The sequence below is a fragment of the Scatophagus argus genome, chromosome 10, assembly GCF_020382885.2.
Source record: "Scatophagus argus isolate fScaArg1 chromosome 10, fScaArg1.pri, whole genome shotgun sequence".
NCBI lineage: Eukaryota > Metazoa > Chordata > Actinopteri > Scatophagidae > Scatophagus > Scatophagus argus.
The window spans coordinates 13,339,553-13,355,396 of NC_058502.1; the positions used below are offsets into that span (position 1 = coordinate 13,339,553).

The following is a 15,844-nucleotide window of genomic DNA, read 5'->3' on the forward strand; positions in this document are numbered from 1 at the left end:
TTCAGAATATAGAAAAATGAACAGATTATGTCTTTAGCATGATAATAACCCAAGGACACATTTAATTTGATAAAAAAAACCACAATTCTGTATCGCTTTTCTGTTGCTTGTTGCTTGCAAGGACAAAAAACCATGTATTTAGTTCAACAGTGAACTATAGAATAAGACATAGAACATAAGAAAGGTCTTCCCAGCATGGCAGCTTCTTTGGATTGTTTTGATCGCTTTAGTTCAGTCTTTCTCTACAAAAGGAATACGTGATTCATTCAATTATATTTACTGTCAGAATAGGTTGCTGAATTCTTGATTAGGTATTCACAACGTCTTTCATCCCTTTGTTGGGGATGATTAGCAAGATGAAGTCATGTGAGAGTATTGAACAGCGGTCTTCTGTGGCTGTGGGAATAGGGCTTCTCAAGAAAACCTATATTATATACGTATGTCAGTACATTTGTATGTATATATATATAGACATACTATAAAAATTGTGTTGATGCTGTCGTGGCAATAATATAGATGTTGGAGGCAGAAAAGCAGCTGTGTAGATCACCCACAAGAGGGCTTTTAAGGCCATTTAAATTGTTCAATGTGTTGCTTTGTGCTCATCACCGTAACTACTTGTAGCAGCAATTATGTCATTATCAAAACTACACCAAGTAAGTAAAGTGCCATATTTTTCAAGTATGATGCTGCATGTCTAACAGAGGTGTCATATCATTTCATGTCAACATCAGCGCACAAGGCAGCCAGCTATATGAATTAGATGAGTAAGTATTTGTATGAAAGCAAAAGACAAATGTTTTCTTTCTCTGATGTTCTGTGAGCCATCAGAACAGTGTTCAAGATGAAAATAAGAGCGTGTGTGAGTGGTGGAAGGGATAAAATCGAGAAACAAAAGGGAAATGAGTCTGCGTTACAGTGACATCAGGCAATTTAGATCTTTCCCTGTTTGGAGCTAAGATTATTTACAATCAAATGCAACTGCTGCCCTGCACAGCATGCTGACAGCAAGCTGAAGCAGCTGTATTCAGTGTTGCCAACTATCATCCAAGAAAAGTAGGTATTCACTGCTACACATAACGAGATGATGTCACATGCTCGTTTGCATATGAATAAAATTGCTGAACCGATAAAGAATAAATAGAGGCAGAGCTCAGCAGTAGGGCCTCTCTCATTTCTCCCACCGGCTCACTCTGCCCCACAGTGCCTTAGCTGTAAGCCTGTGTGTGCACTGCAGAGACAGAAGATCAGCTGTGCATGAGGAAGCATTGTGATCATACCTATTTGGATTAGACAAGCAAGTAGTTCGAATGCATGTGGATCAGGTTGTACATTTGGTATCAAATCTGTTGCCGAATACTTAGGAGTCAACTGTGTTTCTCTGATAAGCCAAACAAGCAGCTGTATTGCTGTGGCTTGTTGACAAATAAGACGCACCCAAGGAGGTAAATAAAATAAATTGCTGAATCTAATAACAAGCGCAGGAAGTTGGCAGAAATAGTTGCTTTTGATTAGTATGTAATTATCTAACTGAGCTACGACCATCTGACTCCAGATAGATACTGTGATGCAGGTCATGCACTGTACAGTATCACTGAGGCTCAACATCAAAACATTTACATGATATTTTTTATGTCTTACGGTATTATTTTTCTATGAGGCTATGAATTCAATTTGTTGTGAGGCAAACTTGTTGTTTGTGTCTCGGCGAGGACAGCACACCATACATACAAATAATGAGACAGACATAATGTTAAAGCAGTCTCAACCACTCATACCTCAATCGCGTATCAGTGAGGTAAGAAATATTATATAAAAATATTACTGACTGATCTAATCAAATGTTATTGTGCATTTTGTCACATTTTGTCATTTTTTTTTTTGTTAAATCTGAGTTTTGTAACTGGAAGCTGCTTTACATTGTATTTACATACATCACAGTATATGAATATAACTGCACTGCTAAATGCAATCTGAAGTCATCTGAATGCTGTGGTGATGGCCGCAGGTTTGCAGTTTACGCCAGTCATTCAACTTCCGTAATGTGGACAGATATGTGTGTAGTCTAATGGATCCATTGATGAGTCATTCAGCTATTGCTCAACAAGACCTCATCATTTATTCAAAAAAGTGCAGCTCAATCTATACTAGATCATAATTTCTTGAGTATTAGAAAACTACTGAGTCAGACAGAAAGTGTAAGGTTTATCTACTGTATGGAATAAATATTAGGAGGTCTCAGGCACTTTGAGGAAAATGCTCTACAACCATTTCCCAAATTGGCCAATTTTCTCAGCAGACTGAACATCAAAGGTTAATGACCCTAAATCTCACTGTGAACCATCTGTAAGTGATATATGAGACACCACGAATGGTAACAGATATTTTTGTGCACAGTCAAAAACAATAAAAACAGAAAGACATTTCGAAAGATTTGGATATGTGATTGCATTTTCTCTGTGTAATTTTTCTGAATTAGACAGCTGGCATTAGTGCTCACCCAGCAAACTGGAGAATTTTCTTTGTTTATATGACTGACATTTTGACAGATGTCAGGGACTGCACTGCTGCACAAAGATCCAGTGCACTAAAGTTGGGATATGTTTGACACAGCGAGCTTTTATAGCAACGATGTATTACTGAAGAATTGGTCCTCTGATCAGCACTTAGGAGGACAGCTAATGGACAGACAAGTTTTATCAAAGAGACAATGACATGCAACCTTGAGTAAAAATCCCACTGAACATCTCTTTTTAAAATACACTGTGAGCCCTCTTTCGTCATTTTTAACATTTTCTCCAGTCTCTTTTCAGGCTTTTTAAAAATGTTACTTTAAAATAGTCGTGGCAGTGTAGGAATTAAGTGAAAGCTGATTCACTTGTTTTCTTTCTTTAACAAACATGCCTTCTGAATGTACACGTTCACATTTTACATGAAAACACGGTTGACATTATTTGCCCATTTTGGCTTTTTTACAGTAACATTTAAACTTGGTATGTCTGCATTTCATGCACAGAGACATCCTGATTCATAAAAAACAAGGCTATCAATCCTGTTCTTCTTATTTTTTAAAAAAAATCTGCTCTAAAGTCATTTATGAGACCGCATGCCCTATTGTTCTGTGGACAATAAGAGCCATTGAACTCAGCCTCCCACAACCCTTCAGGTATTCACACCTGAAGTATGAACTCTGTCCATGGACCCAGCTTGCAGCAACCACAGGTCAATTAAAGGGTCAGCCAGCCTTTGTTCTCGCTCTCCTATAGCTCCTCTTTCTCCTGGACCTTCTTCACTCCTGAGCAGGCCACTCGGTTGCAATGGAGAAGCAACAACTTTACAAAACAAACAACTTTATTTAGTCAGCAGCTACAGCAAAGCCTGCAGGCTAACTTTATAAGCAGAAGGAGTTATAAAGCCAGTTAGCATCAAGCTGCTAGCTCTGTAAGGATAACAACAGCAACAACCATATTCCTCCAACCTGCACCATCAGAACTGCACAGCAAAGACTGCATTGGTAACTAGAATTGAAACTTTCCCAGCTTGCCTCATCCCTAACCAATGGAACTTAAAGATAAGAGGACCCAGTTCAACTTTACAGTCCTTCCAAAGACTGGTAAAGTTGAACTGGGCCTAGCACAGATTATACCATAGCACGGCTCCACAAAGGAATGCTTATCGTTGATCGATGTAATGTACATGTACTGATTTGGTTTTTCATTGCATTGCCTGTGCCTAATTGTTATGGCCTCTCTGTAGTCAGGTTACTGGGAGGTGGCTTGGCAACTTACCATCCTCTTTTCTGAACTGGCACGAATCATATGCTCTCTTAAACACAGCTAAACAAATAGCTGTATAAAGTATATTTTTGTTTACGTACATTATGTGTCTTTAATTTTGTTATCTTTTAAATAAATACTTTTCACTATACATGCTGCCTGTTGTACAAATGCAAATGCTGCCAACCATTCTGCTCAGCATGTCCAAAATCCTTGATATGGTAATTTTGGCAGTTATTACATTAATTATTTATCAGAGATGCAAGCTGACAATTTAGTGCATTTTTTTTTTAAGTCAGATCACTGAACTGGCTATCTTTTTTCTTCTTTAATGGTGGTGCCCTAAGGTGACCTTACGTAAATTAGATCCTACTACTTAAAATAATTAGTAATTAATTCTCATATTTTTAAAATGATTTCTGATATCCAAATGTAATTTAAATGATGTGTAGTGCCCCAACAAAAAGTGTTATTTCTCCAGTGTTAGAGTGATAATGACCAGGTAATAGAATATTGGGGAATAGAGAGGAAAGTAAGAGAGACATATCATACCGGATTGTGATTGTCAGCCATCTGTTGTTATTGATGTTCTGGGTTGCAGCTGCATTCAAAACGTGACCGCCACCACACCCAAGTTTAGCAACAGGGATTCCATCTTGAAGGAACACATGAAGGAACTGATCCCCAAAGTTCTGCTCCTGGGCTGAAATGGTAAGAAAAATGAGATTAGTAAAGAGTCTTATTTTTTTCTGTATGACCAAGTTGAATACCCTATCTAAGGTCCAATATTTGTGACATTACTTAAGGCTTAACTGTCGAGATACAGAAAAGACTCCCCTCTATATGTGTGAAATACAACAAAAATATTGAACATAGTGGTATGTTAAGTAATTATAACAAGGCATCCAATGGAAACATGGGTTTTTGCATTTAACTTTATCTTGTCTAAACATAAAGCTGACTTTTAATAATGATCTGAAAATATCAATTCATTTGTCCTGCTAAACAGCAAACTGAGGCGCTATGTTGCACCACCTAAGCAAGTAGGATTCAGAAGAATCTTGACATACTCATCTAGTAGAACCTGATAAATGTCAGTGTGCTGACCACAAGCCCAGACCTGTGATCAATACCAGCACATGAAAGCCCGGGGGAGGATTCCTGCCTGCCAACAAATATCATTGCTGGGCCAATGAGTATGCCTTTGTTTAGACAAGAGTTTACCATGAACCTAGTTCAAATTGTTGTGACCGCCACATAACAGGACAATAAACACACAGTGCAATGTTTCCTTCTTCCTCCTAAGAATAACTCATAACACAAAACTTCCACAGACCTGATAAACTCTATATGTTTTAAAGACCGAAAAACAGGTTCTGTATACATACAATACTTATTTTTTCTTCAAGCAGTCAGCTTGGATGGACCAAATGGAATACAGGGCCATCATTCTTAGCCAAGTGAGAAATAAAGAGATGAAAGAAAAAGACAATAACCATTGAGATGTCTACCCAAAGTACTTAAAGATCTCGTCTGATAATCAATTCTTACTGAGGAACAGAAGAGCTTTTCACTGGATACTTCCAACTACAACAGCTTGAGGAAAGAGAGGAGAGAGGACTGATTAAAGACCAATCACTACTGAAACCCCTCAAGACAAAAAGGGTCTGTTGCAGTAGAACCTGGAAGAAAGCAAACACAGAGCTCCTCTTTCCTCTCACCACATGCAGAAACCAAAATAAGGAACCACAAAGCACATTTTAGACCTCAGTGTCAGACAGCTCTTGATACACTAACATAAAGCAGCATCCACCAGCTACACAACTATGAGCTGAAACATCTCTGTGAATCACAGTCCTATCATAATATCTGGATCTACAAGGACAACCATCAGTTTCGTCAGCCTTTTGGCTGTGGAAATGTGTAAATCGCCAAGAGTGGACTGACATGGATTGACAGAAGGCAGTAAAAAAGATCCACTTCTGTTCACCTAAAGACATGTTACAGTAAGCTGATATGGTCTGATCTGATGATCATGAAAGGTTCATGCATCCCATAAGGCAGGTGAAATGTAAGAAGCTAGAATCTATCCTCTGCACAGAAGTTCCTTCCACCATCAATCACTGGTAGATCTGTTTCCTCCTGGCCACCAGAAACTCTCTGTAATGTTAACAGGTCCAATAATAACTTGGGTTCTCATTAAAACAATGGTAAGTGCATTATTTTTTGTTTGTTAACAGGACAGTCACATGACATGAAGAATGATGGCAAATCCCTGAATCTTATTTCCACCTTTTCAGTACTTTGGTTGAGAAAAAACTCAAAACAGCTTCACCGTAGGAAAATCAGCACCGTGGGTCTTTATTTTCTTCATGCATGGCTGCAAACAGGAGTATGAACTAAGCTCGTTAATGAAGGCCAGAAATGATTTCTGTTTCTGTTTGCACCTAATATGGGTTATGAGACAGGAAGTCACATGCCACCTCCCAGACTCCATTACATTAAATCACAGTGGAAATTTCTGTTAGGCTTGCACAGAGTCTCTTGCAAGAGAGACAGTTATGTAGGGGAGCGACAGACAGCAGCAGTATTTATCCTCCCACACATGCTACTCGGGTCTTCAGGAGGAAGGTGGAGAGAGAGAGGGCACACCACTGCTGTCTAAGCAGACATGAGCAGAGGGCAGATAACATAAGAATGTAGCTCTGTGAGGTAGACAGAGATAGAGAGAGCCTGCCACTCTTGTACCACTGTCAAGGAAGACATGGTTGCAGGGCAGAAGGCAGGACAGAAATACTACAGTGTAAGAGACCCAAAATGTTTCAGTGTTTTCAACAAGGCACATTCCAGCTGCATTAGAGAGTAGAGAGTGACAAATATCCAGAGTGAGCTACTGAGTAGGAGCAGGGCCAACCCCTTGGATTTCACAATGACAATGATAAGGACTCTATAAGAGGGACAGGCTGGTAGCTCGCTAGGCTAGGACATACACAACCTTGAGTTCACAGAATGTGGACACCATCTTGAAGTAATGGCATGGGTGGAGGATTTGGACACCAGAAGACAACTGTGCAAAAGCAGAGGTTGTGGTTTTGAAGCTGCATGGCAACTGATATGAAAGCTCTAAACAATTTCTCTAGGATAAAAAGGTCATCCAGGAAATCTCTTTGTCAGAAAGAGGCTGTGCTCTCTGATAATGCATTTCCTAAGAAGAGGAGGTCTTCTCTGTCATAAGACTCAACAGGGATGCACTTAACAGCGCTAAATTACTAACAGTTGAAGCTGAAAGGACCACAGGAGGAATATCTTGTTCAGTTAATCCACCCTTTCTTTACTCTAGTTGTGAGGAAGACTCCTACTCCCTGACAAAAAAGTAGCAGGAGGAACAAAGAAAGCAGGTAACACATTATTCAGTGGAGTGAAAATATATATATTTTAAATGTTTTTATTTGCCTGCAGCATTTATTTACTTTACATCCTACCGGAAGGCACAAATTTCACTCTCTCATTTACTAATTTTATGTCTATAAATGCATGTGAAGTTCAATTCTTGGTCCCCTGCTGTTCAGGTGGAAGATGCTGCCAGCAGGCCATGTCACTAAGAAACACAATTAAAAACCTGGATGTAATTGTTAATGCTTGAGAAGAGCAAAATACAGTACTCAGGTCTCAGTGAACAACGTTTAGAGCATTACCACAACTAACAAAAACTCTAGTTGGTTAGTATTACCACTGCTCTTTCTAAAAAGACCGAATCCAGCTTATTCAAAATGCTTTTGATCTAATCTCACTGGTCATAAGACATGTGCATTTGCTTTCTTTTAATTTTGATTATAAAGTTTAAACTTCTGTGCAGCTCCACAGTACTGTACCTGCATGCATGTCATTTTTAGTCCATCAGGTCTCTGAGGTTACGTGTCACAGGGCTTCTAGTTTTGTGAGGGTGAAACCAGAAAAATGACAAAGCTGCTTGTAATTTTCATTCTTCTAGCTGCTAGAATACTGAACTGAAAATCTTTTCCCATGCACCCGTTAATGTTGTTCTTAACTGGAGTTTAACTGTTTCTATTATATTTGTGAACATACCATATCTGCATGAATGTGTATTTTTTAATGTTCTTTCCTCTTTTGTATAGAAAACATTACTTCCCTTGAAATCAAAATTAAACTGTAACACAAATTTAATTATTGTTAAAATTATCGATTCCCATCAGGGGGCCGTTTGGGAAATTAGCTTTGGCTATATACATGTGTTAAGTACATTGGACACTGCTACTGCAAGTGGTAACTTTTCTCTGTACTTGTTCTTTGCAAATAAACTAATAAACTAAAAACCTAATGAACATCTATACAATTTAATGCAATCCAATACACCTCCCTGCCATAAATTCTGCATTTATGAAGTGTATAATGTTCAGTTTTTGTTGACACTGTTAAATTCGTCTAAATTCAATTATAAGTTTATTACTGAGGTCACACAGCAATACATTATATTGATAGTTTAATTTTTTTGTTCTTCAAAAAAATAAAATAAATAAAATAATAATAGCACAGCAGTTGTTTTGGAAGGCATCAGACTGTACAGACGTGCCTAATAAAGTGGACACTGAGCATATAAATGAAGTTTACTTGCTTGAATATTCTGATGTAATGTTTGTGCAGGAATATTTATTCAACCACTTTATAGGTTGAAGATGTAATTATTTTTTTGCATTCATCTACCATTCACATGTCACACTAATTTGTTATATTTTAACCAAGTATTTGGTCTGATAGCTGCCCAAAGGCACTTGGGGAAGGCTGCTACCGCTGGCACCACAACCAGATGCTCAGGGCGGTTGCCGAGAGCATAGCCACTGCAATCCGCACCAGCAAGAACCATCAGGCTGTAAAGAAGATCTCCTTTGTGAAAGCTGGAGAGAAACCCTGCCCACAACCAAAGACCAGGACGAGCCTCCCGTCTAAAGCATATGACTGGCAGCTGTATGTGGACCTGGGCAAACAGCTGAAGTTTCTGGAGCACACTGCTGTGACAATATTCCAGCCAGACATGATCGTCACCTCTGAGGTGACAAAAGAGATGATCTTGCTGGAACTCATAATGCCCTGGGAAGATGCCTTTTGAACATGTCCTCATTTCATATGGCATGAAAGGGGACATCTAGTGATTCCTGCTCGTTCAAAGACACTGGCTTCATATTGCAAGTTTGAAATCCCTGTCTCCAACAATTATTTACAACACAATCTTTTTTGGTATGGTTTAAAAAAAACAATTTCAGATACAATGAGAGCTTTTTTCAGGAGCGCTTGAAAATGTAATGGAAACATGCCTCAAACATTGTGCAAAAATATGACTGTCAGGGACTGTTTTTAGAAATGGTAAGAGGAGGTTGAGAGAAGGCACAACCAGGAATGTGACTTGGGGGTAACAAACAAGCAAAGAGGTAATTTTTAATACTTTTATTTGATGTTTATTTTCAGTAGGAGTATGACTCTCAAGCAAGGTTCTACGTTTTTTGTGATACTGGCAAATGAACCTTGAACAGTGGGAAAGACTGAAATGATTGAAATGTGTAAGATGGAGTTTTTTGGATTTCTTTTTTTGACTGCTGTGAATCCTAGCTCAGTGACTGACTGGCGACCAGTCCAGGGTGCATCCTGGTCGTAGTCAGCTGGGATAGGCTCCAGCCCCCTCATGATCCTGACAGATAAAGCAGTATAGAAAATGGAGAGATGGATGGATGGATGCTATGACCCCACACTGGCCCACAAATACTGTAAATTCTTCAATTACTGCATGTATTTTCAGAAATTTTCAGAAATGTTAAAAAACTGTTTAGTTTAACTGACAAGAAAAAAAACTATGTTTTTTTTAATTGTATTTTAAAAAAATACATTCTCTGCATGTTTAGTATTCAAAAATAGCTTTAAATAATGGTTAGTACAAACACACAAAAAAACTAACCCATAAAACCATTAAAGCATGTTTGTGGGAACAAGTAAAAACATAATTATGCTTGGCACATAATCATCTATAATACTGCCAAACTGCAGCCTCAGTAGAGACTGTCTAGAGTTAATGAATGTGGCAACAAAGACAAGGAAAATCACACAGATGCAACTTCCTCCTGTAACAATGAGCCTTTGTCTCCTTTTCAAACTGCTTGTTTCCGCTAAGCGCCATAACTCATTTGTTGACAAATATTATTTACTACAGGTGTCAATGTTGTCCCATCTTTTACTTTTCTATTTTTCTTGTGGAAGGATATTGTTCCCTGCTGTCCCCATGGCCCTGTTACTCTGCACTGAGCCTAACAGAGCGTTCGTCCTTTTGTCAGTGCCTGTCACCTGTTCTCTCTCTCCCTCCCTCTCTCTCTCTCTCTTTCTCTCTAGCTCACCCCACCTCCTCCTATTTCTCTTCTCAAGCTGACAATTGAAGTCCATGGGGAGACTCACATGTTTGCTTCAGGGAGAGGTGTAAAAAGGGGAAGGGAGAATAAGGAGCAGGTCTGGCAAAGAGATTCTCCGCATCTCAGTGCATGTCTTTTGGTTGTCTTCTGATTAACTTTGTCTGTTTGATCTCTGGAGTTTTCTTTTCAGTTTCCATCCTCTGATGTGAAAAAGATGGTGCACTGTAAGCCAGGAAGCATTACTAGATAAAAGGCACTGTGCCCTCTATATATGCTTTCTGAACATTCATCTCCCTTCATGACAAGACTCATCATCTGCTTTCTGGCTTCCATATGCTGCAGCAGTGAAATATCGCAGATATGATTTGGAATAAAGAACAAGAAGTAGGTACTGATTTAATTGCTAAACACCTTAAAAAAAGCTCTTGAAAGCTCTTTAGAAGCGATGCTGTCATCATGTCACTGCAGTCATTATTTTTCAGAGTAAATCAGTGAAGATTTAGACGAGCAGTGACTTGTGACCAACACAGCCAGATAGCTGATAAGAATATGAAAGGGTGGGGGTAGACAATTTCAAACGCCTGACATTGAGCACAAACTAATTCACCTGACAACTAAATTTTCAACGTGATATTTCCTTGGCCATGTCTACGGAGATGTTCTTCATCTGTCCCCTGGTGAATTTTCCCATCTTAAGCTCCAAAACAAAAAATACATTGCAGATATAAAATGCAAACCCATTTTTTTGTTTTGCATGAAGGGATATGAAAATCACTGATAACAATACTACAGGAATAACACTATTATTTTTTTAATTTATTATTTCTTTGGTGTATTTCTATTTGGTGCATTTGCAAAATATTTCATATAAAATGCAATGTACCCTCAATCAAGAACTGAAAAGTACCTCAAAGAAAAACATGACTGTGGAAATATACACCTTGGTTGTCTACAGCTGTACTGTTTTTGTTCATGTTGTTGGGATCTCTGGCCATGCGCTCTGGAGAACAATAGAGTGGCCTACATGTAACCCATAAAGCCTGAGTTAGAGTGACCAACTGTTAGAGACCCCACTCATGATGTGCACCTAGTCATAAATTCCTGAGTTCGAACCCCGAACGAGCACAGACATTGGCTGTGTGCCAGCCATCCCTAAGGAATCTACGGTGACGTCACTCAGGTAATAAAAGGTCACTGCGACCATCAGCATGCGCTTTTTCCCGTGCGTGCTGTGACAGTGAGAGCTTCTCCAGGCTCTCCAAGTGTCCAAACCGCCAAAAGGGAGCAACAATCAAACGTTTTGATTAACATCATTTTAGATCCCGGGTCACAGTTCTGCAACTCGCAGGCCGAGAAACAGACTGCTGTATTTTTCTCCGTAACTTTTCCTTTTTTCCTCATCCGACGTGGATCGCTGGGAAATCAGCTGATCGCACGTTAACGAGCCGCGCGCCGACTTTGTTAAGGACGAAAACAAAGTTTGTTAACTTTTTCACCGGTGATTTTCTCCGCTGCCGCCGAGAGATCAACACTCCGCATCATCAGAATAACGGACCGCCAGCATCCCGCCGAGGACGACGCTGCGAACGTTAAGCGGATCATTATTTCAAACTCCGAATGATCGGAGCAACGCAACGTAAGAGGCTTATGTCTGGGCAGAGATAGTGTAACGTAGGGTTGTTTACACATGATTTCTGTAACTTTTAAGTGCTGCATTCATTGATTTTGTTTTCCGGTCGGTCATTTCCGCCGTTTCAGCGAGACCGCGCGTCACCAGTTAAAGGACCAATAGCTGAGCAGACAAGCTCCGGTTTACTGACTCCGCTATTGTGTGGTGACACGCGAGTCTCTAAAGAATTAGAGTGGATTATTTTATTGGGTTGTGTTTCTTGTATTTTCATTTCTATCTTTCCTCACACTCTTCTTTCTGAACGGTGAGGCGAAAGTCCGAGCACGCGATCACGAACCGTAACCAAGGGGTATGTGGCGCTCAAAGGCTTCCGCCCATCGTTCTCTTCTGTGACCACATAAGCAACATCACATTGGTTATCACCATCTTGGCTCTGAATAATACGGCCGGCGTATTCTTCCGTAGTCATTGTGGGTTTTGCTGAGTCATCACATGCGTGTGACTAGTTTTGTTTGCTGAGTCATCCTTTATGTGGTTGTTCATCCTGGTGTGCTGACCCCTCCTCATGTAGTCCTCCACCATTTTGGTTGTAGTTTCCCCACTCGCCATTCTGGTTGTAGCTCCTCCCCTCATGTGGCCATCCGCCATCTTAATTGTAGTCAGCCACTAGCTTGTTGTTAGCTGCTATCCTGCTGCTATCTTGCTAACCGCCATTTTGTTTGTTTTTAGCCTGTAGCTTGTTAGCCACCCTCTGGCTAGCTTGCTAACCGCCATCTTGTTTGTTTTTAGCCACTAGCTTGTTAGCCGCTACCTGGCTAGCTTGTTAGCCTCCATACTGTTGTCATCATCTCTCTCATACACACCCATACACACACACACACACACACACACCTGTATATATGCACACCTATGTATAGATATACTCTCGTTGCTGTACCTGTGTTATCTTAGTTAATAGTTAATGTGTGTTTATAAAACTTAGATTATAATAGTGTTTATTACAAAGTGATGCTTATCTATGGATGGTTGTTGCTGTTTAATAAATCCTGTTATAGTCTAACCTGTCGTTGTCTGTGGTTGTTGTGTGTGTACTTGTAATACCAGCTGAATTCATGACAGCCAGTGCTCGGATTCATCCTTCACAATTTTAAGAGACTGTTTTCCCATTAATTAATTTGGCTATTGGTCCCTGGTAACAGGGTGGTGCCCCGATATTTATGTGTATTAAGCATACACTGATTTTACTTTAATGATTATTTCCCATAATCATTGACTCTTTGCCAATAACCAAATTGCTCCTACTAAGTCGCACAACATCATTGGTGCCCCGTGTGAGGCTGTCTTATTCTAGCTGTGTTACAGTATAGACACAATAACAAAAAAGGCAAAACCAAACTTTTCCATGGGTCCACCAACATAATTGGGGTCCCAGGTGAGTTTGTCTTATTCTAGCTGTGACAGTATCACCACAGTAACCTGCTACCGACGGTTTAGAGAATTTCTTTCCTTTTGTGTTATTTTATTATTCTCCTTATTCTCCTCTTTTCTCAGAATTAGAGTGAAGAAGCCGTCCCCTGCATTTTTAATTGTTAACTATTAATTACGGGTACTAAGAGTATTGGTTGTGTTGTGTTGTGATTGCACTAAGAGGTGCCATAGATTGGACAGTGGATTACCTAGGTTAAGTGGCAGAACACAGGCCGTGTTCTCTTGCTTTCCTGGTTCTGTGAGTCCTGTTTTGACGTGCACTAACTCCTTTAGCATAAGGTATAGTGCTACTGTGTAACCTCAGTTACAACTACTTAGCAGCCATAGTTAGCCCAGCACATTGTTGATTTTTGTAGGTTTGTAAGCCACCGGTTGAAGCCCACCTGTGCAACTTAAACTTGCTCAGTGTAGCAGTTTTGTGATTTTTGTTTTGTCTGTTCAGTGGAAAGACAAAATGAGCAGTAGGGATTCCCACACCCCAGGAGCTAGAGGCTCCCAAGAGGCAGATGACCTGGACATGCAGGCCACAGTCACTGGCCTCGTGAAATTGGCAGTTAATGGCATGAGTGACCTGAACAGCTACAACGCTAGCACCTGTGATAAGAAAATACAGGAAGTGGTCACTTGTCACTTGTCCCTCATTTCTCAGATGCTCAGTCAGGTAACAATGCTTTATCACCGTAAAGCCCAGTTACAAGCTGCAGAGTATATGGAGCAGATTACAGTGTTGCAGACCAGATATCATGCTGAGCAACACAAAAACTTGATCCTACAGCAAGAGGTTAAGGACCTTAGGGATCAGCTGAGTGAAGTTAAGGAGGAAAATGAGACCATCCAGCAGGATTGTCCTTATTTAAATTTGCAGCTCCAAACGACGGAGGATCAGGTGAAAGCAGCCTTGATCCCTGATCCGTCTGATATTGGTTCTGACCCAGATGCAGCCCCTGTCCCAGAAGAGATGGTGAAAACGCGAACGGCGGATACCATGGAGGACAAGCTGCGGGCTGAACGACAGGCATCCCGCGCACGGATAGCCGCCACATGTCAGGAGCTTGAGGGTGCTCGGCAGACAGTTCGAGTCACACCCACTGATCTGAGGACAGTTAGTAGAGAGGTAGCAGCCCCTACTGAGATGCCCGACATGATCATTCTTGACCAGTACACTCCTCCACTGGTCCACCATAGGCATGGGAATGCCTCAGGCACAAGAAGTGCAACTTCATCAGCTCTCCAGCGCTCCATACCTGACTTTGCCAAAGGAAGAACCTCCCTGGAGAAAGGTGGACATCAGCCATACTCCTTGAGAGACGACAGGGACTTTGGCCCCACACCGGCCGACATGCCATATCTAGGGCGCCGCTCACGCCCTCACTTTGACCAAACCCCTTCTCTGCAACGAAGGAGTAGTCATGGTCTTTCCCACCAGGACTCGAGGAATCCAGAATCCTCAGATGACTCTGATGATGCCAGCACCTACTATCAACAGGGTCTGCGCATACGTCAGCTTGAATCTCTTGCAAGAGACATAGAGAGCTTTGACCCCAGGAACCAGGAGTCATCCATCGATGACTACTTGAGGGAGGTAGATCGCTGTCTCCTTGATCTTCCCCATGCGTCTGCCCGGGAGAAACTTCGCTTGATCTGGAAAACCACCTCCAGGAGCGTCCGTGTCTTCATGGAGACTCTCCCACCAAGAACCAGAGACCATTACTCAGCGCTCTGCCAAGCCCTGCGGGAAGAATACTCCCACTACACAGACCATGCTTCCGCCACTCTTGATGCTTTTGCTGTCACGCAGAAGAAACTTGAGCCTCCCTGGGAGTATTACAGGCGTCTCAGAGCAGCATATTTCCAAGGGCGTAATGCGCCTGGATTAGAGGAAGAACATGCATTCAAATCTCTGTTCCTCCATAACCTGCACGAGAGCATACGCTACGACGTGACCATGCACTGCCGCACTAACAACCTCAACATGCAGGAGATGAGGCGGTACGCGCAGCTGGCATGGGAAACACGAGTACGCCCAAGTAGGACAGCTAACAGCAGTGCCAGGGTACTGAAGATCCAGCCGTCCGCCACTGCAGAGGTGGCACTGGAAGACGGCAAGATGCCTCGTGCCCAGATGCAAGCGGGACCAGGTCCCCCGGCATACCAATCACTCTGCCCACAGGGTGAACACCCCAGTCAGAGGACCAACAGTCCTAACTGGTCACGAAACCTGAGCCCACCGGCAAAAGACACTCGCCAGCCAGACAGAAAGGGCAGGTTTAAATCCAACTCCAAACAGGGTAGGAGGTATGGTGGCAAAGCCCCACTTCCATTTAAAGGGGAAGACTTCCAAAAGGAAAGTTTAAAAGAGCTTATAAGGAAGTGTGTGGCGGAGACGTTCAGATCGACCACTCAGGCCGCCTAGTCACCCAAACATACTCCTAACACCAGAAACCCTGTTCCTTTAACTGCTTTTGTTTTTCCTTATATATATATATATATATTTCCCCTTTTGATTTTCTTATAGCATCACCAGCTGTTTAGGATAGATT

At 41.3% G+C, this 15,844-nt stretch overlaps 1 protein-coding gene across 4 annotated transcripts in view; it reads right to left on the minus strand.

Moving 5' to 3' along the window:
* eys (eyes shut homolog) overlaps positions 1-15,844 on the minus strand; it is a 157,291-nt gene that overhangs the window by 33,443 nt on the left and 108,004 nt on the right. For all 4 annotated transcript variants that reach the window (XM_046400985.1, XM_046400986.1, XM_046400984.1 and 1 more), the window contains one exon: positions 4,329-4,479. In XM_046400985.1, coding sequence (XP_046256941.1) covers positions 4,329-4,479 — 151 coding nt within the window. The remainder of the gene's footprint in view (positions 1-4,328; positions 4,480-15,844) is intronic.